Source organism: Xiphophorus maculatus, chromosome 11, assembly GCF_002775205.1.
Source record: "Xiphophorus maculatus strain JP 163 A chromosome 11, X_maculatus-5.0-male, whole genome shotgun sequence".
NCBI classification, from domain to species: domain Eukaryota; kingdom Metazoa; phylum Chordata; class Actinopteri; order Cyprinodontiformes; family Poeciliidae; genus Xiphophorus; species Xiphophorus maculatus.
In genome coordinates, this window is record NC_036453.1 from 4,226,113 (window position 1) to 4,250,088 (window position 23,976).

The 23,976-nt window shown below is 37.8% G+C and overlaps 1 protein-coding gene across 2 annotated transcripts in view; it reads right to left on the bottom strand.

The window, feature by feature from the left end:
• The window catches only part of LOC102234447 (early B cell factor 1), a 98,129-nt gene that overhangs the window by 25,465 nt on the left and 48,688 nt on the right, over positions 1-23,976 (bottom strand). For both annotated transcript variants that reach the window (XM_023342636.1, XM_023342635.1), the window contains exons 7-9: positions 4,725-4,806; positions 3,634-3,775; positions 2,598-2,731 (exon numbers count right to left, since the gene is read on the bottom strand). In XM_023342636.1, the coding sequence (XP_023198404.1) occupies positions 2,598-2,731; positions 3,634-3,775; positions 4,725-4,806 (358 nt within the window). The remainder of the gene's footprint in view (positions 1-2,597; positions 2,732-3,633; positions 3,776-4,724; positions 4,807-23,976) is intronic.

The window sequence follows — 23,976 nt, forward strand, 5'->3', positions numbered from 1 at the left end:
ATGTTACCACTACGGTTATCAAAGCTTCACTAGGATGTTTCCAATTAACAGAATAACCCTATTTATACTGGAGGTTTCTGAACCATCAGCTTCAGCCTCGCCTAAACGAAGAAAACACCATCTGTGTTTTCATGGGCTTATCGGTGGCATTAGAGGATGCAGGTATGAACACTGCTGAGTCTGCCATCTTGCACAGGAAATATTGTATGAAACAAGTCTCTGTGCACAGATTTTGATGAGCATCTTAGGGGGGAATCTTTTGGGAATCCAAAATCTTTTCCCATCTTTGTCAAATATGATGCATTAGTTTTCTTTTTGGTAGAGTAAAAACTACATCTAGCATTTAATCAGCAATGTGGATAACTTAACTTCCCTCAGTCTGTAAGCAACCACCCTATATGTGCAATTTGGAGGTGTAAACGTTTCTACTGATGTGGGAGCTTTGTTTACGAGGGTCCCAGTTCATACTGTTCTCTTTGTAATGGGAATGAGTGTGGCTTTGTTTCACTGATGTAGAGATGTTGGATCTTTTGAGTGGCTTTGTGAAATTCTTTCAGTTGTAGCCAGAACATGGGCAGCACCGGATGTCCAGCTGTTTTGCTTCCAACAGCGTTACAATCATTTGTTGGGGGCACTGCAAGCCTGGTCTAAGCGTGAGAACATCGTCATGTGGGCAGCCCTGTTGTAAAGTCTCAGATGACACCAAATGCATGAGCCACACATCATTTACAATTCACAATTCATTTATATGCAGGCAGGTGCCAGGACCCTGATATTCTGCTACCTCAATATTGAATCTCTACAATATCACCCTGAAGGTTTTGAGATCAAATTAGTCTTAAACTTTCATATTCAAATCAAGATGATTAATTTCTTGGTTTGCCTCAAAAGATCTCTTCAAGCCCCTACAGAAACCATTGTTGCTCTGGCTTATTTTGTTTTTAGAAAGAGGCCCATGTGTATGCAATGCAAATAAAACATAAACTGTACAAAAATGATCTTGATTAAATAAAAAAATGACCTGAACAGCTTCTGCACGTCATCGTGGAAGGGAAAACCATTCTTGTATAAGGGGTTCTGTGCTTGTGTGATACTTGATGTACTGTATATATTTTAGTAGTTGTGTTGCAATTGCACCACCAAAATGCCTGCTGGCAGCCAGGTTTGCACTAAACTAATGATTTTGTTGCATCCTAAAAACTAACTTAAAAAAGTAGGCAAGAAAGTGTGGCTGGTGGGCCATTTATGGAATAGTTTTCCTGAGCATCAAGTGTTAATTAATGTAATAATGGTAGAAATTTGGACAGTTTTTTAAAGTGATTATTATTATTTTAGGTCAAGAAGTCACTGACAAAAATTAAAACTTCTTAAAATAGAAAGTGTTTGGCACAAAATAAGGTATTTATTTTTTAATGACCATGTTTTTTGCATTCATTTTGATTTAACTATAGATTGGCAGGTGCATTAACCTTTGAGGCACTTCAAATTGAACACCAAACAGTTTCAGCCCTAATGCAGAAGAATGATGCAAATGTGGTTGACAATTGTTTCCTTTTTTACTATTTTAGTTTTAATCAATACAGGTGAAAAAGACAAAAAGGGCATAAAGACATACAGATTTAATGTAAAAGTATTTTCAACTTTTGTGGCCCAGTAGAACTTCCAGCTTGAAGATTTTTGCTCATGTGACAAAAGCTAAAATATTCGAAAGGGAATAGAAAAGTCGAGTGCAGTCACAAACTCAGTGAGAAATCTACAGGTAGGAAACAGATGAATAAAAACTGGCAAATGTGCAATAATATCCCACACACTGATGTAGCCCAACTATGTTTTCCTGCCTCGGAATCAATAACCAGGTTGAGTGCAAATGAAACATTCGTCTGCCAAAAATCCCTTTGAATACCGCCTGAGGAACGCTCAGAGAGCTGAGTCAGTTTGAACTGAGACTCTGTACACATGTTAGTGTGCGCAAGTGCAGCTCTCAACACTGTAAACAAACCCCTTAGCCCTTAATAGACACACACATATGCACCCCCACACACACACATTCCTGTATGTACACACACACAACTGTACAGAGACACTGTTGTTGTTGGACGGCAGCCACGGTCACTCGGCGCACACCGTGAGTGGAGTCAGAAGACAAATAAACATTTTGTAGAGGAGTGGGGAAAACTGTGATAGTGAACTCTATGTGCATGTGTGTGTGTGTGTGTGTGTGTGTGTGTGTGTGTGTGTGTGTGTGTGTGTGTGTGTGTGTGTGTGTGTGTGTGAGTATTCAGCCGATGGCTATCAACATGTACTGATTTGATCAGTGCTCTGAAATAAAGAGGGAGACGGAGCACGGGTGAGGAAGGTAGAGAGGGGCGGTGGTTTCTGGTTGGTAGGAACTCATTAGAGAGGTAAACATCATTTAGAGAAACATTAACACACACACACTCTCTCTCTCTCTCTCTCTCTTTCTCTCTCGATCACACACAATTAAGAGCCAGACGATGGAGAAAAGCATGCATTCACATTAAATTACTTCCAACAGAGCAATGACTGGAACTCACAGCTAAAAGGCTGAAACAACGCAGACAGAATGATGAACTGACCTCACTCCAAACCAGCATGGTACCAAAGATAACTTGGAGGCCGTCAAAGAAGTTGTCTCCTATAATGATGACTGTAGCGCCCCCTGTAGTCCACCCCTCGCTGGGACTGATGGCCTTAATGCAGGGAGCTGCTCCTGGAGGGAAACATTTCAAACAATGAAACATCATTTGATCTAACAAGCTTCTGAAAATAAATAGTTGTAAAATTGTTTCACTTTCATGAAAAACATTTTACTCCTCCTTACAGAGCATAATGCATAAAAAATAAGAGATAGAAACCTTTTGAACAGCCTTTAATTTTAACACAGCAAGCAATGGTGGTTTTTAATGTTTTCATCAACCAATACAGATTTAAGCCAGTTCCGAATTCACTTTAAGAACTATGTTATAAAAAGTTGCTCTAAATACAAGTCCGTGTGTTGAAAAATCTGCTCAACCAGAATGTTTAATTAAATTATTCTTTAATTATCTGTTTTGTCATCAATCATGTGGATTCATTTGGATAAAACGTAAACAGTTTATAAATGTCCAAGGCGGTGTGGACAAGACCTAGAGTCCTTGTTTATCCAAAGGTTTGACTGACGTGAGATTTTAGCTGATTTAAAAACGCTCACAGATGGTTCAACGTGCATCATATTACTTCAAACAGAACAGATACAGTCAGCTTGATGTAGCTTTAATTCTGACTATTGTTAATTCAAGCATATTTGATCTAATCCCAAAGGATAACAGCAAAAGTCTGCCTGTCTGTCAAAAACCAGCTCTCACTAATGTAAGTGTGCGATTAACAGCATTCAGCAGAATTACAACAGCTCTGAGTCTGGGTTTGTTCATGAGAAAAAGTGTATAATGATATTAGACTAGAAACACACACATGCACAGCAGCACACCATGCACTGTGTGTGCTGTAAGTTGGATTAGCCAGATGGAGGGGCAGGAATCACCTGATAGGATTAAACCATCAACCATCTGGCGGCCATGCTGCTCACACACACACTCGTGCACCCCCGCAAACACACACACAGGCTGGTGTTACCGTGTTCTAGGTAAGATGGGGTTCCCTCCACGGGGTCGAGTCTGCGGGCCCGCCGACCGTGTTTTGAGTTGTTGTGGACAAACATATTGTCAGAAACTGCCAGGACATGTCCCTCCACGCTCACCGTAGTTGACACAACCACCTAAGGAAAAGCAGGGGGGTGGGATGAGGAGATAAAAGAGCAGGGGATCATAAAGGGAGCAAGGAAAAAATATATAGGAGAGAGGAAAGAGGTGAGAAGTGAGGAGAGGAAAAAAAAAGAGAACATTGAAAGTCAACAGATTGTCGCAAAGAAGAGTTTAAAGCATTAAGCTGTGAAAAGCTCCTTAAATGTAACCAGTTATCACTGCTATTACCATCACTCTCAGTACACACTAAGTCACTGTGGCTGCAGGTTTGTGTATGTGTGTTCATGATGGGTCCAGCCTTTAATTATCTCCCAGGGAAACAGAACTGTCTTTTTCTAGTTCCACTACAATAGAGCTGCACAATTAGAGGTGCAGATACAGTCACACACTTGCTACTGTTTGACTCTGCCTGGTCTGTCTCACTCCCCTACACACACACACACACACACACACACACACACACACACATACACACACACACACACACACACACACACACACACGCACACGCACACATACACACACACACACACACATAAAACCTCCCTCTCACACACACAAATGTACATGGTAATAAATCTATCAGTATCTTCTGGGCATCGCATATATCCACTCAACCCCAAGTGGTGTCTTCCTGATTGTGTTGCAGCCATGAAGATAAGGAAATAATAATGACTGCACTGTCTTAAATCTTACCCACAACCCCTCACCTCATTTCTTTATCCTACTCCCCACCCCCCCCCTTCTGTCTCCCTGATTTGTGGGTATATTTATGTTATGACTAGTCAGGGGTCAGGAACTCAAGCTTCCTGTAAAGGCACTGATAGCTTATTTACTTACACACATTCCTGCGCTTATGTGTTGTGACAGCCATAAATTTATGTATATTAGTATGTGTTATGTCCATTGTAAACAAGGCAGGGAGGGCAAAAAAAGCCAGACAAAGACAAAGAAGGCTTGTACCTGGAACCTTCTCATGTCTCTTGGGTTCCCAGCGTTCTTTAAACAGTTCTGGTTGCACTTGAGGAAAAATTTAAGGAAAAATCTGTTGAGACAAAAAAGGTAAAAGCGCAAAATTTGCTTAACAGTGAAGAAAAACAAAGTTATTTTTCACTTAAGGATCACAATCTCAAACATATGCAAAGAAGGAAAAAGAGAGAGAATGAAATATATTTTTTTTAGTTCCTGGAACTGAGAATGAATCTCCTTGTGAAATTTACTTTGTTTTAGTTCTTATATCTACAGGAGCTACTTTGAAATGGCAAATAAAGACATTGGTTGATGGCTTAAAAGAAAATGAAAAGGAGCAAATCTGAGGAAAACCTAGAAAAAATACATGAGAAAGTTCAAGTTTGAGAACATTTTACATTCAAGTTTGTTGAGTGTAAAAGCACAAAATCTGTGAAAAGGCTTGTTTCACTAAAAAAAGCTTCCTGCTCTCCTTACATTTTATTACATTTATATATATACAGTATAAGCCTATAGTTGCTGAATAATTCTGAGTATAACCACAGTTTCCTGCAAAACTATAAAAACCAGATAAAACTCTCTTACATTTTGTTAATCACTTCCATCATTATTTTATTTGGATTTTTAGATGAGAGACAGATATGAGATTTTTTGTGAAAAGCAAATTAATAATTGCTTTTCCCAGTTTTTATTTTCTCACAAATATACATCCAAAAAGTGTGTTGTGCATATAGGCTGTTGAAGATGTACAGTAACCTACGCTACAAACCTCTCTTTTGTTTCGCTGTTTGTTTTGATGGATTTTTTAATTCACTATTACATCAGAACAGACAAAGATCTCATGACATATCTCAAAGTTTTTACTCTGAAGGTGATCCCTACATATTAACTCTGCTCTACAGACATGAAACATGTACACTTGGGTAACTTTGGCCATTTAAAACAGAACCACATGTTCATGAATCTGTTTTACAGAGTAAATCAAACTCACAGATGGTGGTGGACAATGTGAACCAGCTGGCCACCTTGGCAGAAGCATCAATATACACATCTCCATGTTCAAGCAACAATAATCACAGAAATATTTACACTGAATTCAAACACATTTTGAGTGTATAGTCAGTCTTTACCATGCATCACAATTAGGTATTTTCTAACATCTATAGAGGATATTAAATAATGACCCACAACAAAAGCATAAGAAGATATCAAGCAAAAAAGTGAATATGACTGACGAAACAATAAATTAATATGTTAGGCTTCACTGCAACTAGGATTGAACTTTTACTCTATTATTTGGGGTTCCATAAACCTTTTTTCAACTTTTAAGATTTTAATATTTCTGTAACATCTCCATTCCCTCGTGACCGAGCCCAGTGCTTTAACGTTATAAATATGACAGCCTTTGTGTTGGACCGACAGGATAAAGCAGAGGTGTGCGATCATGTGCATGTGCAAACATGCACTCAGCTTGTATGTGTGTGACGGTGCAGCGAAGCTCAGTGGCAGGTCCGGGTGTAAAACTCTGCATTAACGAGCTCAGGCTTCGTTAGAACAGCAGCACTGGGATCCTGAATGCCTAATTATACTGACCCCTCACCCCTGGGTGACAGCCTATCACAGCGGAGGACAGCCACGATGACCCCAGCTGACCTCTCACTGTCTAGTCCTCCTCACAACACTAGCATGGCGTTAACACGGCCACCTCGGCTGACCCTTCTATTGTAGATCTGTGTGTAAAAGAAGGCGACTGGGACGCTTGCACACTCACTAGCTCATGTTTCTAATACACGCTAGAATAGGAGCAGTAGGAAAAGTTCAGCTCTAGGAGAAAGTCTTCTGCTTGAGGTAGTTACGGTAAATATGAACTAAATGTCGAACATAGTAAAAAAAAACTTGATAACATAATTAAAAAAAAACACTAATACATTTTCTCTTGACATGATCATCATGTCCTAGGATCTACAAAAACAAAAACAACTACAGTTGGAATTTTCCATATTTATCTATAATACCAATTTTAGCACTGGCTTTGGTATTACGTTGCTTTTTAAATAACTGGTGAAAACTACCTACCTACAGCTGACAGTAACAGGATGTATGAAAACCCCAAAAAGCCAAACAGTTTGATGACTGTTTACAGCAAAGTGTTCTTCATGCAGCCTTTAATTTGCCAAAAACCAGAGCACCTTCTTTCAAATATGTCAACTTTTGCACAGGACTTCACATGTCTTTCTTTTGAATGAGAAAGTCATTGTTTTCACTTTTCCATAAAGGCCAGATATGTGAACTGAGACCAATAATTTCCCTGTTGAAATAGCGTTCCACCTGAGCTGTGAAAATCTTCAGCTACTACAGAAATAACGCTGGCCTCTTGGTTGCTTCTCTAAATAACAATCTGCTTGTCTCAGTTTCGGTGGATGGCCATGTCTTGATTTGTTTCTTTCTATGATAAGACAATGGATTGCAATGTGCTTTATGAGACGTTTCAAGCTCGAGATATTATTTTACAACCTAGCCATGTATTATTCTCCTTCCCAACGTTATCCCTGACTTGTCTACTGTGTTTCTTGACCTCATGATGCGGTTTGTTTACTAATGTTCTCTAATGAACCTTGCTTTACTAGAACAAGTGAAAGAACAATGCATAGCCTGGCAGGCTTTTAACATGCACTACAAAACATCTACTTGAGCCATTAACATGGGGCAACACAAAAAAGTAAATTCCAGTGTTAGTTAAAGCCTACATGAGGATTTACAGAAGTGTGAGAATGATACCTTAATATTGTGATTATCTGTCGTGTCTCTGATCAAAATCTTGATTATTTTATTGGCATGTTGGTTTTAGGAGCTTATTTCTGCCAGAAACAAACTTTGAGGTTTCCATAGAACTTAAGCCTTACATTCAATCTGCAGGAGCCATAATGGTGTCGTTATGTTGATATACTATATGCCAACATAACCATATAGTATGGTTATGTTGTAAGGTTTCAATGTCTTTCAACTCTTTTCTTTACTGGTATATTTACCGTTTGTGCATCAAAAGGTAAATGATTTTTGCAGAATGGCAGAGATAGGCTTCAATTAAAATATTGCTGAAATAATACAAAAATCTGGTGAAATTTCTATTACAAAACAAATTCATAATCCAAATTATTTATCATTGGTTACTAATCTACTCAACTCAACTCATGGGCGACTCAACTCGCCCGTGAGTTTTTTCGCTCATTGATATTGGGCTATGTCCTTTAGATCTTAATGCATTGTAAGGGTATCCCTTTTCCTTATCCACTTGACCCCAGATGGCCCAATCAACTGTGCTATAAAAAGGCCATACAGTGACAACCATTCAGACACACACAGACACTTTGTGTGAATTGATTAGCTGGTCCAGTCCCTGGTCGTTAAGAGGCTCCCAATTAAAAGAGGCAATTATGAGAGTCTGGCTGATGAAGGGGGAGGAGAGTTCAGTCCCCATTTATCTTGTGGCTCACTCCTCCACCCCGTCGCCCCATCATGTTCAAGTGATAACAGCGCTGTTGACCTTTGGTATATTGTGAGTACCACACTCTGAGAGCTGACCCAGGACCAGTCTAACTGGACAAAAACACACACAGCCCATCTGCTCAGAACCGAGTGAAGCGCAGGCATCTATGATTCAAGAAAAATAATTATTTGGCTCTCTTGGATGTTGTGATTGTAAGTTAAACAATTGTTTAATTGTATAAAGAAAGAAGGGAGAAAAGAAGGAAAAAATACCAAATACATTCAATACATGAACAAACTTTGCATAACAGCATAAAAACATGGGAGATAATTGGTTTTTAACCAATTACACCGCAGCGTACAGTTATGTTTTCAATCCTGATTTAACAGTTTCTGGACATCCCAGGTTGTCAGACCATCAACATTATTTAAATTGTACCTTTTGGCAAATAAGGAATATTTTAGAAGAGATTTCAGTTTTGTGAAGTTTTTAATACAAAGCCTGTACACCACAGAAGTCTGTGTGTAAAACTCATCTGCTCACTGAGGAGTAGATTTAGTAATGCAAACTTTGCCAAAGTCTTCATTGTCTCGAACTGACAGACAGTGTTGATTATGGGATTCTTTAAGCACTTGATCAATAGTCTCTAATATTTCCACTCAAATAGAGAAACAACAACAGTTGCCTTCACAATAAAATAAATTTTTAGAAACTAAAAGCATCATGTTCAAATTTATTGTAGAACATATGCATGTCTAAGATATCTAAGGAATCAACTACTTGTTATGTTAGTGTGATCCTTTCACAAATTGCAGGTTACTTTTGAGGTCTGGTAACCACTGCTTTGTCGGCTGTATCCATTTTGTCCTGATAATAAAATCACCTGTGCTGCTGTTATGGAGTCTGTTAGCTGTAGAAATGTAGCAAACAACAACTGGATGCTGTTTTCTCATCCTGTTAGCCTTGGTGTATCGGTGCACAGCACAGAAACATCCATTATTCAGAGGCTGAGATGGCAATTATGGCTCAGAGCACAACTGACATTAATATTTAATATGTAGGACTAACACAGACCTGAGAGAGAGAAAGAGACAGAGCGAGGGATACACAGTAAGGAGGAAGTGTAAGAATATATGGAGTGTGTGAAGGAGAAACAAGGATTATGGAAGTTTGTTTTGACCATGCTGCTGTCTTTTAAGCAGTTACAATACCAAGAAGGCAGTGGCGAAATGCAGGGGGAATTCCAGCTCAGTTACTTAAAAAAAAGAAAAAAAGGTGTGAGTGTCTAAGACTGGATGTGTATGTCCGCTTAATTCCCTAAAGACCTGCTACTTTACTGAGCCAGGAATAACAATCCTGCTTTGGAAGAGAAAAATCTCTCGAAAACCGACACACACACACACACACACACACACACACAAACACACACACACACACACACACACACACACACACACACACACACACACACACACACACACACACACACACACACACACACACAGAGGCGTCATTCTGGTGAGGTGCTGCTGACAGGTGGAGAAATTGCAGAGAGTCAGTTTGTGCAGACAAACTGAACAACAGATCAGTGCTTTAGCTGTTCCTGCCTCCTCTGTCTCTCTGCTGTCTCCCTGTTTTTTTTTAAATGTCTTTTTTCACCTACCTGCCAAGTTTCTTGGCAAATCTTTCAGACAGAATGATGATTTTGTCTTCCACGAGGTGTTTGTGTGATATAACCTCCTAGTTTCTCTGTGTCTGTAGTAGCTGCCATTGCCAGGATTAAAAGCTGATTAAACCTTTTAAAACAAAGTTGAAACAATCCCACTGAATGCATATTATTGTGATATTACATACTTCTTCTCATTTGTCATCTCAAATAGCAAATTCATCTAAAGTGTGTAGTCCGCATTTTCCTCTCCGTTTGTTGATCCATCGAAGATTAACTTCCTGTTTCCTGTTTACACTGAAAGTTTGTTGTTGTATAATGTGATGACATCAGATAAGCCTTGTGTCTCCTATGCTAAAAGAAAAACAGAGTTATGAAATGCCATAATGACTTGTGTTTACAATAGGACTGTAATAACGTATTGCTTCCTGTGGGAGAGGTACTTTTTCTTTGCTCTTTAACTGTGTTGTTTAAAAGAATTGTTTTTGCCAGTTACATATATGAATATGTTATTGTTGTTGTTTTAGATGCTCCAGCCATGATTTAAGAATAAAGATGACAACTGCAGATAGAAAAGAAAAGTAACACTAATTCAGAGAAAGAGGTTGGTTCAGACACGTTTGGAAATAAGATGCTCTTGAAACTAAACAATTAATTTTTGTTGAATTTGGGTTTGAAACTAGGTTTGATTTTCTTTTCATGCTTGAAATAACTAAAGAAAAAAACTGGTCTGTTTTTTTAACATTTCATGACCGCCTAATTTTCCAAAAATTATGTACATTTACATAATGATACTTATTCTTATTATTTCACAAGTAAATAAAATAATAAAAATAAGTATCATATCAAACATATATTATGCTTACTTTAAAAATATGATAGTATCATTAACATGAAAAAGATTATAATATTGATACATATATTTATTAAAATACTAGCAGTAATGAATAATAACATGATATAAATAAAAACTAAATAAAGACTAAAACTCAAGACAATTTTCTTTTCTCTTCACTGGTGATTTTTAGTTTTTGTTATTTTGGATATTTAAAACAAAAAACTAAATAAATAAATATTTGCTCCATTTTTGACCATAAACAAGAAAAACATTTCAGAATTTAAAACAAACAAGAAAAACTTGGAGAGACTGAAGATGAATTAATTGCACTTCTGTTTTTGATACTTCACACAAACTGTGGTAACAAAGGTGATCCATCCTACAACCTAAATGCCACGATGACGATCTGACTTGTGATGACTGAGTAAATATTCATTCCTGTGACAGAAATGCCAAATAAGGGCCACCTTTGCACAGTCTGATGCCTGGCTTCAATGAAAATTTGGGCTTTAGCATTACTTCCGCCTTCTAAAACCTTTTCTGCTTTTCTGACAAAAACCTCATTAAATATATTAGTGGCTTATGCAGACCACTTTTATAATTACCTAATGTCTGTTGTTGTCCAAGTATTTCCTTTTGATCTTTTATTGGTTTTCATGTTCAGAGATCTTAAAATGAACTTTTAATCTTTAATTAATATATCTGATAAATTTTAAAATTTTTTGTTCAGTTAAGTAAAACCCAATATTTCCAGAGTATAATGACTTAGTAACAAAAAGTCACAGAAAATTAACAGTGTAAAACAAAATACAAATGTATATATATCAAAAAGGATTTGACAATCGCTTAAAATAAAAACTCTTTCACACTGTGAGGCAATTACAACTCCATTTTCCAATTAAATTTATGCATCAGTAACCTCAAAAACTTGAGCAAGAGAGCACTAAGGCGTGCTTTCACTTGGATTCCAACTCTGCTGACTAAGCTCAACATGCAATTTTAGATGGTGTCATGAAAAAGTAATTCCCTCTTTCAGATTTGCTTTGTTTTTGCCTTTTGTCACAGTTTAATATTTCAGACCATCATTTTCAGATAAACATATCCTCCTCAAATGCAAAGCTCTGATTTTGCCTAATTAGGGTAAAAGGTACTTACTTGATATATATTTTTCTGGTTGAACTTCAACCTGACCAATCAGCTAACAGAAGGAGGAGTTGACATTAATTTTCTGCGCTGTTTTAGAACTGGAGTCTGCCTATGGATGTATTTCAGCAATGGCAGCAGAGGAAGTGAACACAGCGTGTGCTTCCAAATATTGAGTAAGTAAAGTTTGAGTGATGAGAATGTATAGGACATTTTGTTGCCGGCAAAGATGTCATTGCCATGCTTGAGAGTGTGCAGTCTTACTACTGCTGCAGGATTATTATGGGATCAGATAAGGTTGAGAGTTTTGCAGCCTCTAATCACTTCAACTAGTGAAATGTTACGTAATTTCAAAACATCACTACAGAGACAATTTATTCAGCTTGACGATGACATCGTGCGGATTATCCTTTTAGTTTGTTGAATATTAAACTAAATTAAATGTGATCAAATGTCATTATTAACATTTTAAAAAATTGTATGATGTTACCACTTATATATGAGTCGATCCTGGGAAGTTTCGACACCACTCCGTGTTTTTTTCATTTATGGACAATGGATCGCACTGAGGTTCACTGGAGTCAAAAAACCTTATGAAAGGCTTTATGAACCTTTCCAAAGGATTTATTGATAAATGTCAATGACTTTGTTTCTCATCAATTCGACAATTTCATTAGATTGGGTGACAAAGTTTTATTTTTTCTTGATTCTGCAAGTCTGGCAATACTCTTGCATGGGTGTAGCACTTTAAAAAGTACAATTTCTCTTTACTTTGTGAAAATTTTTTGATATCTGAATCATAAAAAAAACCCCCAAAAAACGTTCTTCTCTTCCTCCCTCTCTTTCAGAGGGCAAACACTTTATTGGCCCTTCACATGAAAACGACATATTGTATCTTTAATGTTATAAAAAAGTCCATATAAACGTCTTTAAAATGTGAAAATAAACTCTGCAGAAAATGCATTAACTTATATTTGGATGAGCCAAAAGAATAAGGCAAAAAATAGGAGGTGGAGGGAAGAGTGGCCGAGACTCGAATGGAGAGAGGATGAAAAAAGGCAGCGGAGGAAGAATGGGGGCTGGGTGAGTTATGTGAAGGAACAAGACTTAAGAGAACGGAGGAGTCAAGTGAAGCAAAGTTATTTTACATAATGATGGTTGATATGCACAGAGGTAATTGATAGCTGAGCTGCAGTCCCAAAAAGCACCCAGCTTAGCTGTCAATCACAGCTCATCTCTCCAGAGATATGCTAATGGTGATGATGATGATGATGAGGGCTTAGCTTCATATTGCCATCATTACTATTAATGCTGTCATTGTTGTCAGCTCTGCATATTTAAATGACATCACAGGGCAGAGAAGTGTTAGCCTGAGTGTGTGATATCAGTGAGCAGTCCCACTCCTTGCGCCCAGGCTGGGAGACATTCAGGGAAAACATCTTGAGCTGGTTAAGATGTTCAGCTCTGCTCCAGACCCGCACAAGTGTCGTCTCATTGCATCATTGTTACAAGTAATGGTGTCTGTGATAGCAGTTGTTTGACAAGGGATCACATGCAGCAACTATTTCACTGAGTAATTCAGTTCAATTCATGTATTTCTACAGCACTATTCCCAACAAACATTGTCTCAAGGTAATTTACAAATCCTGTTTATTTACAATAATATATAGTCCATTCAAATGTAAGGCAATGAAGTCTAGCTTGTAATGTCAAAATATAACCAAGGAAATACAATTGCCTCCTCCTGAACAAACATGTGATAATGCATAGTTGATTGCTTCAAGCTAATGTCTTTGTAGCATCATCTGCTGAGGGCTTGAGAAGACAGAGCAGAGAGAAAAACTCAAAAGCTCTGGTTGAGAAGTACTGACTATGTTCAAGAAAAAGTCAAGAGTTAATGGCAGCAGTAACTTTTTAATGGATCCATCTAGAAACGAAACACAGCTAAACAAATAAGCTTTGAGCCAGTAGCAAAATCCATGCCAAGAAAAATCAAGTTCATATCATTAGTCGAAGCAGTAGCTCTTCAGTTGCTTTGTCATTTATAGAGTAAACATGAAGGTATTAGAAGCAATGGCTCAGTCAATGAATCCCTCTAAGAAGGACTCAAAACGTAAACAGAAGGGCTGGGCTAGAAGCAACTTTTAATAGAGATAAAACCTGTGTTAATGTGTAAACATTTAGTTAAGTAAGTCTGTGTGCAGCTAAGTTTGACGTTTTACAATTTTGGTCTGATTTTAATTGACATTGAAGAAAAACATGAATTTTCAGACAGCTTAAAAACCAGCAAGTAGGATGTTCAAAGATATTTTATAAAAAGCAATATAACAATTAATAGTAATCAACAACAGCGACTGTCCATCAGACTGTCCAGATATATTACTGGATTACAGAGCATGAATGTACACTTGAAAGGGAGGCTCAAGTAAATAATGGCCAAATACTGCAACCACGTAGTGATTTTGTACAATGACTTTGACATTGCAATGACTGCAAATCAATATATTTTGCAGGTCAAGTGAAATGGATCAAAATCTGAGGAATGTTTCAGATACCTCACTAAAAACACAAAGAATGAAGGGAATTCTTGAGGCAAAAGATGCTCCAACCAGCTACTGGCAAAGTACCTAAGAAAGTGGCCAGACAGTGAATATAGTTTTTTCATGAGAACATCACTTTCTGAAGTCATTATCAGAGTTTCTTGCATGATTCTTAGGGAATCACTGCTCTTTATTAAAATCGTCTCAAAAAGAGAGTTGAACAACAATGCCAACTAATTCAGTGACCCTTGGTTATAAATTAACAAACACTCTGTCTGTGAAGATGCTTTGCAATAAACTGATCTTCAAAAATGATCTAACTGACCAGAGGATCAGCAGAATGAGGAAGGGGCAGGAGAGAAAGGGGGGAGGCAGAGATGAGGTGCTGGATAGACAGAAGGAGGAGGTCACTGTGGTGTATATTTTAAGGGCTGAAGGCAAACTGTTGAATTATAGATGAGTGAGATTGATTTGGGGAGAGCAGCAGAAAAAAAAGAGAGGAAAGGTAGAAGGAAGGACAGAGGAGGAAGGATAGAGGGAGCATCGCTTACTCCTGGCCAAACATGAACAGCATCTATGTACTTACACTGACACACACACACACACACACACACACACAGCGTGCTTCCGATCGATATGAAGCACTGGCTCTTGCTCCTTTTTCTTTCTTTTTACTTGGTTTATCTGCACAAATTTGAGCAACATCAAACAAACAACCAAACCCCAAAAGAAGCACCATTCCAAAATACCTGTACACTCGTGAACTTACAAGACAGAAGCAGCATCAGCAGCCGAGTCTTACAGGACAAACACGACTCGCAGAGCTGTCTGTTAAACGTGTGTGTCTCTGTGTGTGTGTGTGTGTGTGTGTGTGTTCCTTTGTCATCGGTCATAGAAATAATTCATAGAGTGAGAGGGTAAGTAAAGGAACAGAAGTAAGGAGGACAGGGATGAAGGAAGTGATATTGACAGGGACCCTCTTCCTCTTTTCCCCTCCTGTCTCATCCTCTCTCCATCACTCATTCACCCAAACACACACTTAAGCACGCTGCCTGTAAGATGGCATTTTCACTCAACCACACAGACGTACACGCACATAAACACTGACAGTCTGGGAGAATTTCTCAGTTAAAGTGAAGCTGATTGAGAAAACCGTTTTTAAAGCTCTTCCCCACTGAGAGATGGGCATGCATTGACTTTTCTTGAAACTCTTTCATCTTGCTCTTTTCTATTTCAACTGCGTCTCCTTCAAGTAAAAAACATTCTTGCTCAGGTTATTTTGTGCTTATTCTGATCAGGCACACTGTGGGGCCATATTGCTTACTGCCCAGGGCGGCACGGCCGTGGGGGCCCTGCAAGCGGTCGGGAAAGTCACCTGCCAGTTGCCAAACAAGTTTTCTATTGCTTGTTTGCATATCCAGTCAATGGGATTGGGATTCCCGTGTGTTCATGCACCATACACAGAGTAAGAGTATATTGATCCACAACACAGCTGGCCAAATACACTGAAGTTTGTCTTACAACCTCCAATGCAGCACAAGATTTCCCAGCATTTTATCAGTTGTAGTTGAAAATCTGAAACAATCTGCGTTGAAAAGACATTCTTAAATACCTACTGAAAATTAATATGATAAACAAAAGACAAATGTTAAACTCAGTACACCATAACTGTCTGTTATGGTGTACAGTTATGATAAAGTAATTTATAACTTATAACTATAAAGTTGTAAGTCAATAGGCTTACAACTTTATAGGCAACCTACGTCTATAAGTTTAGCTTGAAGTGCAGTTAAATGAGAAAGGCTGGATGTGTGACAATACAAGACACAAAAAAATTGCGGTATTTTTTTCTACACTACATTATTCTGGCTTCTTCATAGCATCCTGACGGGCAATATGCACACAAGGTGAAGACATTCTTTAGAAACGGCTTTTGCTTTTAGGACAGCAAAAGCAGTTGGCAAGAGCATGGGTGAAGCCTGTAGCATAAACTCACTGTCACTGGATGCACAGAGTAGGTTCTAAACCATGATAATTACTAGAGATATTTTAAGAGAAATATAAGTTGTCTGCTTTTTTTTTGTTTTGTGAAACTGAAAGCTGCACCTTAGATAGTCCAGGCACAACAACTGTTTGATGGAGGGTTGAACACGATTGAAATGTTGCCAAATATACAGTGTAATGCAGAGTATAGTGCAAAATGTAGCCTGAAAATAGCTATATTTGATTATCGTTAATTAACGGGTGGATTTATATATACTTATTGAACTTCCTTTTGTACAGTTATGATAAAGTAAGTTATAATGCTCTTAATGTTGTAAGAAATAATAAGAAAAGGAGAAATGAAGATGCTATAAAAGCATCCAATTGATTACCACTACTGGGTAAATTTCTATGCAGGTGCAACACATTATTGCCGTTCATTTAGACATCAGGGCCATTTAAAGTGATGACATTTTATTCAGTCACTACATCTTGGTGGCATAAAATATTTACACCCACTACCCAGCAGTAAGTGTAAAAGTTCAGTTCTCTTCCTTATGTGAGTGTTTTAACCTTCACAATTGTTTTTTAATTTTAATCAAAGGTTCAAGCAGGAACATTTTCAATCTTATGCAATGGTGGATCAAAAAAGTGAAAGCAGACCCAATTAAAGACAGCAACATGTTCTGCAAGTATTCTCTTTAGCTCAGTACTGAGAGCAGCTGATGGAAAATCTGTGCTTTTACTGAAGGAGGATGCGATCTTTAAGGTTAATTTGTGGTCTGAATGTGAACAGATGAGGAAGAAAGGAGTGAGCCAGAAAGCAGATAAACGGAGGTGAGGGAGAAGTTCGAGGCAGGTTGGAGCATTTAACTCCTGCAACGTTTGTCAAACAAATTAAACGCTGTCAAGGTTCCTCACCTGCATGTGCAACACACATATAAACTGCCCGTGTGGTGCGCATATGGCTCACGCAGCCCAAATAAGGAAAGACGAATACATTACCATAGCTAATGCGAGAAGCACTCCATTTAATATGCTAATTCACTGAAATATTACTGAGCGCCGTCTGTTGTGAATGAATAAATTTGAATTGCAATTAGAATAATCCTTTATAATTAATGAAAACTGTCAATTTTGGTTCAGAAGTAATTTGATTAACGGGTTGATGGGCCACCAATTAAGCAGACGATGAGGAGGGGCGGAGAGAAGGAGGAGGAGAAGAAAGATGACAAGCTCTTCACATAATCAGCTCTTCTTTCAAGTGTAATGGGAGATTAAGTCAGAAATGATGTAATGCTCCTTTAAAAAAGTGTGATAATGAAAACAAATTTCTCTTACCTTGAATGAAGCATCATGGTGGCAGAAACATAAAGAGAGAGAAAAAATAATAATTAGAAAGCAGTCTCGACAAACCTAAAGCAACAAGATCCTGCATTCAAAACATTCTTATTTCGTCAAGTAACAACCATGACCTTTAGTGTAGAAGGGAAATTATGGTAATAGTCTTTTATATATAGAAATAAAACATAAACTCCCTGCGACAGACTGGCGACCTGTCCGGGGTGACCCCGCCTCTCGCCCGGAACGTTAGCTGGAGATAGACCAGCACCTCCTGACCCCATTAGGGACAAGGATGTTAGAAAATGGATGAAAAAATACACTGCGTGAAAAGAGCTCCATCCACTCAATATTGTGCGGAGCAACCTTTTTCAGCAGTTAGAACTGCAAATCATTCCATGTATTTTTCTCCCAGGTATAAACATCTAGAGAGTGACAGTTTTTGCCTCTTTTTCAAACTCAGTCTGATTGGATGGTGAGCTTTAGAGAACATCACTTTTCAAGGATTCCTGTAGATTCTCAATAGATTTTAGGTTTCACTGGTTGCTTTCTAAACCTCTCTATTGCTGCCTCAGATGCTTGACTTGCTTGAACCTTCATCCCAGTCTCAAGATTTTTTTACAGATTTTCTTCCAGGATTACCCTTCATTTGGCTGCAGTCATTTTCCCACTCTGTTGAAGTTTTCCAACACAAATACCAGTTTGCATGTAAGTCAAAACAGTTGAATTTTGATCTCATCTGACTAGATTACCTTTTTGCTCATGTTTGCTTAATTTCCTTCGTGGCTTAACTGCAAATGGAACTTCTTACTTTCCGAAAATAATGATCTTCTTCTTAGCACTCTTCCAAAATAGCTCGTTAAGTGCATGACTATTTGCAAACCGGAGCTCTGGGATCACTTCAGCTCACCCACAGTTACCATGAGCCTCTTCTCTTCTTCACTAATAAATGCTGTTTTCTAACCAACAGAAAGCCATGTGTTGGTGCCATAATCTCAATTTTCACATGATGGATTAAGGTTAAGGAATATATTTAAGAATTAGGTGACCTCTTGAGTTAATTGGTTGAACAGGTTTTACTTAGGGAGATCAGAGAAGTCTGTGCAACTGCACACCACACTTGATTTCTTTCTGTAAATTATATGTGCAGTATGTGGTTACAATGAGACAAAATGTGTAAGTTTTGCAGGGCTTTGTACATTGAACCATCCTCCTTCTTCTTAGTTTTAAAATGCTTTTAGCCGGTTGTTTTGTCAGCACAGTAATTGCGTTGTTGGCTTTCTAATTCACAGGCACCTCCTACCACTAATTAACCACATCCATGTTGCTGTTATTAGCTAATTACAAGACTGGACACATGCCCGGCTAATTAAGGCTATTAGGTTTGTATGTGCGTGTATGTGTGTGTGGGGGTGTGTGTGTGTGTGTGGGGGGGGGGGGGGGGGGGAGTGAAAGTAAGGGAGGATCTATATTAAGGGGCATGAATGTTTTAACAACAGAATTTAACTGCATTGCAACAAACCCCCACCACCCTGCAAACGGTATGAAAAACGCCGCTGCTCCCTCAATTCCCAAATCAATAGCCAAGGTCATTATGTGCAGCTGAATCATATGTTTCACTAAAGTTGCTGCGTGTTAATAATATTTCAACAGAGTTGCAGGAAAAAAAAGCTTCTAATTTAGCTCGTTTAGTCAACACTGTCATCCATCATTGTGGGAACACAAAAGACCCCTCTGACTCTCTGATGTTTCTCTCTTTGGCTTTTCTCTCCAACACCAACGCGTTTTCCTCAGCTCATTTTCTCTCCTCCTCTCCTCATTCATTATCACTTTCCTTCCTTTTCCTCCCCCAATCCTCCCTTCAGTTCTTCCTCTTACATTTTCCCTTTCATTAGAAGAGCATGGGCTCTTTTTCCTCATTTGGACTATCTAATCCTCTCTTTAGACATTTGAATATTCATACGACTGTTTTGTTTTGAATATTCAAGGACCAATTAACATGCCGCATATGAATAATTAATGCCTATTATTTTCCTCCCTTATACATTTTTAATAATTAAAACCTATAAATCTGAAAACAAAGCGTCTCTTTTTCACTTTCAGGGTGCTTTGTGTGTGTCACACGTGCTGAAAGACTTTTTTAACAACAGCTCAGGAACTCTTTCTTTCATCTGCCACCAAACCAAGGTGTGTGCCAGTGTGTGAGCGTGTTTATATCACGTTCATGAATAAATGAACTTGTTAAAAGAGATGAAGGGGAAGAAGTAGGCAGGTTCTGCTGTCCTGCTCAAAACTGCCTTATCAGGCACAATGCTTAGCATGCAGGAACACGCATGTCAACACAAGCCCCTGATTCAGTCAGCTGCATCGAGGTAAACCACACAGGAATGTGAGTATTTAAAGATATTATTCACTGCTGTTGTTTTTTTCTTTGCTAACTAATGTATTCTAAAATAAAACAACCGACTCCAGGATTAAAGTACACACATAGTTTATAAAAAGAGTACGAAGGGAAAGTGTAATTTAATCGGTTTGATGACATCCCTGATCAGCTGGTGTTAGTAAACGCTTGGGAAATAAATGACTGATTTTTGATAGATACTGAAGCATGTGGACCAAAACAGTCAAGTTGAACTTGGGCCACAAAAATAAATATATAAACATATGATACATATATACTGTATATTTCTACTTTAAATTCAAAACATTTTTGTTTGGACATTTTTCATTACTACATGATTATCAATAAACCACACACATAACTTTTTAAATTTATTTTTATTTTTTTAAGGATGCAGCAGCTTTTTCCTCAATGGTGCAAAAACAAACAAAAACATGTGCTATTTGCCCTTAATGTGATCCATTAAATATGATATTACGATGATAATTTTATCCTTTTCTCCGTCTGTCTAATTCTACTCTTTAATTTAGTGGAACACAATAAATTAAATCCAAAATGATAGTTGAGATTTGAATAAAACAAGGAGGAAGTTTTAATGTGATATTAAATTATATTTCCTTTCTCAGGAAAGGGACATATCAAATTTTCTGTTAACTTATAAATAAAGACATAACACCTGGAAGCAAATCAGAATAGAGAACATAAAACTGGACAACTGTTGTAAAAAGCCAAACAGATTTAAACAAACTCTGTTCTCTGCCTTTGAATTGGCTCCAAAATGAATCCTACTCCATGACTTTGACTAAAAACAACAACACAGATATGAAAAGAGGGAGAGAAAATGTTTTTGGAATTGTTTTGTGCACCAGTGTGATCAAAGAAAGAAAGTGGAAAGGCTTGAGAGATTTTTAGTTGTGTATGCGATTAAACTTTGCCTGTGTGCAAAAATTAGGCAAAAGAATATGCAAACAAAATAAAATACAAAGGTATACACATAAAAAGCATTCTTGTTTTTGAGAGACATTTTTTATCTTGATTAAATAAAAAATATAGAATATAGTGAATAATAAACAAACAGAAAAAAATTACCATGGTAGGTTTTATAGGTGGTAATATACTGTATATCTTGAGTGAGTTAGATTGATTTTACAGAAAATTCAGCTTTAAAGTTGCTTTAAAGTAGAAAATGCCAAATGAAGACAATAAGACAGAAGAAAAAGAGGTGGGGATAAAATGCAAGAGCAATAAGAGAGAAAGATACATCCTTGTCCTCCTTTAGTCTTATAAATACAGCTGCCTTCACGACAAGCATCATTCCTTTTAATCAGCGTCTCTGCTGTGATCAAAGAAATACCACCTCCACTGAAGAGACAGCAAGAGATGGTGTAAAACGGGAGACTCCTCACTGTGTTAATGTGTGTGTGTGTGTGTGTGTGTACAGCAGCGACAGCAACATCGCCTAATGCCTGAACAACAGCAAAGCCATCGTGTCTACATGCTGTCACATAAGCGAGGGCTTGCAGTACAGTCAGACTTACTTACTCCTCCTCTCCTCATGCTTCCTTCTTCTCTTCCCACCGACATCCACACACACTTGCACACACAGCGCTGACAACTGTCAAACTCTCACCTCCCGACTCCTGTGCAGGTAATTAACCAGACAAAACAACTCGCAACACCTCAAGGATCAAGAACACAGAAGAAGGAATACAAGGAAGACACACACGACAAACACAAAAAAAGAGACGAGAAGAAAAACGAGACTCTGACAAGAAAACAAGCTTGTGCTCCTAAACGAGGAGCTTCAGTCAGGAGGAGTAAAGAGGGCTGAATAATGATGAAAATAGAAGCAAGCCTCCACTCCTCCACTTATCCTGATTGTTTAACTTCTGTTTTTTATATTATCCTCATGTTGGAACTAGGAGACAAGATGTTTTATAAAATGTCTACAAATGATTTGTACACTAAGCATGCTTAATTGAATCTTGCACTGACTGTGCCGAACAAGTTGGCCTCAGCTTTGCTCGTAGTGGCAATTTGTGCACAATCACAGATAGATTTAAGTTCCATTAGGACAGAAATCAGGACTGAATTCAAACCCTAACATCCTTTCTTACTGCAACTGACTTCTTTTCAACTGCATTTTCTCCACTTCATCCTCTTTCAAACGACATTTTTACCGTTTTACCCTTTATTTGAGGCGTAGTTATAAAACCTACTTGTGACAATTTGTTCCAATAACATTCATTTTGTCTATCTGTAATAAAGTCTTGAGGTTTTCTTTGTAATTAGGCACTCGATTAACTCTCTTCAGATATAACAGATATGTTTCGAAGTGTCACAGCTGTTGCTCCCAAACAGCTGTGACTCTAGTGACGAAGACGAAGTGAACTGCGTCTAAAGAGATATACAGTAATTAGGGCTAATAACAAAGGAAACCTCAAAACTCTATGTGGCAAACTTATACCTGCATTTTACTGTTGTAGAAAAATTGAACTTGCAAGTTCAGTAAGTTTTACTAGATTTTTAAAAATATTGATAAATTAGTTATACATTGATTGTATATAACATTATGGCAAGTATGCAGCCCCCTATTAAGCAAACTTTCATAGATTGTGAATTTGGGTTCCTTTCTTTCTAAATTAGCTTGAATTTCTTCATTCTGAGCAGCAGAAGCAATTCTGCTACTCTATTGGACTGAACTACATGAATCAGATTTTGTCCCCATTTGGAGAGGTGAGTCATGATCCAGCCATCGGTTTCTTCTTTGGACCTCTTTTGACACTACAGGAAGGGGATGTCGCACAAGAACTACAGTTTGTTATGAAATGTGAGTCTATGGACGGGTCATACTGAAAAATGTTTAATGGAAAAATGATGGACAAACGTACAAAAATCACAGGGAGCACAGGGAACCAGAGCAGAACAAAAAACATAAACCAATGAAAACGCAAGCAGGGAACACAAGGAAGAAATGGAGCAAAAATGGGCTGATGAGCTAACTGGCTACAGGTGTGCAAGGAGAGCAGAAGACAGACTGAGAAAAAATGAGAGAAAATGGCACCGGGGCGAGGGAGAGTGCACAAGAGACTAGGAAATGAGTCTAACACAAAAGAATAACAAGAGCTAAGAAACATGATTAAATCAGGGAATAAGAAATAACTAGAGACAAGAAATAAAAGTAATTAGAAACACCCAGAAGGACTGAACTAACGTAACAGAAAAGACTGATCCAATCAAAGAAAGACACTAAAAAACACAAAATAATCAAACCTCAAAAACAATTCAAAACAACCCAGGACATAACACAGATGGACAATTTGACCCTCGCTAACTTGCTGAAATCCATAAGTTTCCCCAATTTTTCAAGATAAATTTTTAGGACAGAATGTTCAGTTTCTGGTTAATGCGTCCCTCCCATTAACTCGCTGTCAGTGGCCATAATGATCCGTCTGATGGGCTGTAAAACTCTGCTCTATCAGATTTCTGCTTCTTTTAATAAAACTGAAAAAAAAAAATAATAATAAAAACAATAAGGCTTGATCAAACATTTTGATACAAAAAAATGAAAGCTGGAGGAATAAATAAAAAGCACTTAAAATATACTAACCTGTTTGAATACACTTTTTGCAATAATAGCAAAAGTTTACAAAGTGTCCTATCTATTAGCTGAAAGAGTAAATAATTTAAAATCAGGGAGATTTTTTTCTTCTCTTACACTGATGTATGTTGTTACAGTGTCACGTACTGTAAAGCCATACAGTTGATGTATGAGGTTTCTGTTCTGCTGTATGTCTGAGTCTAACTTGTGCCAGTACAACTTCCTGTTGTGCCAAGTCTTTCAATT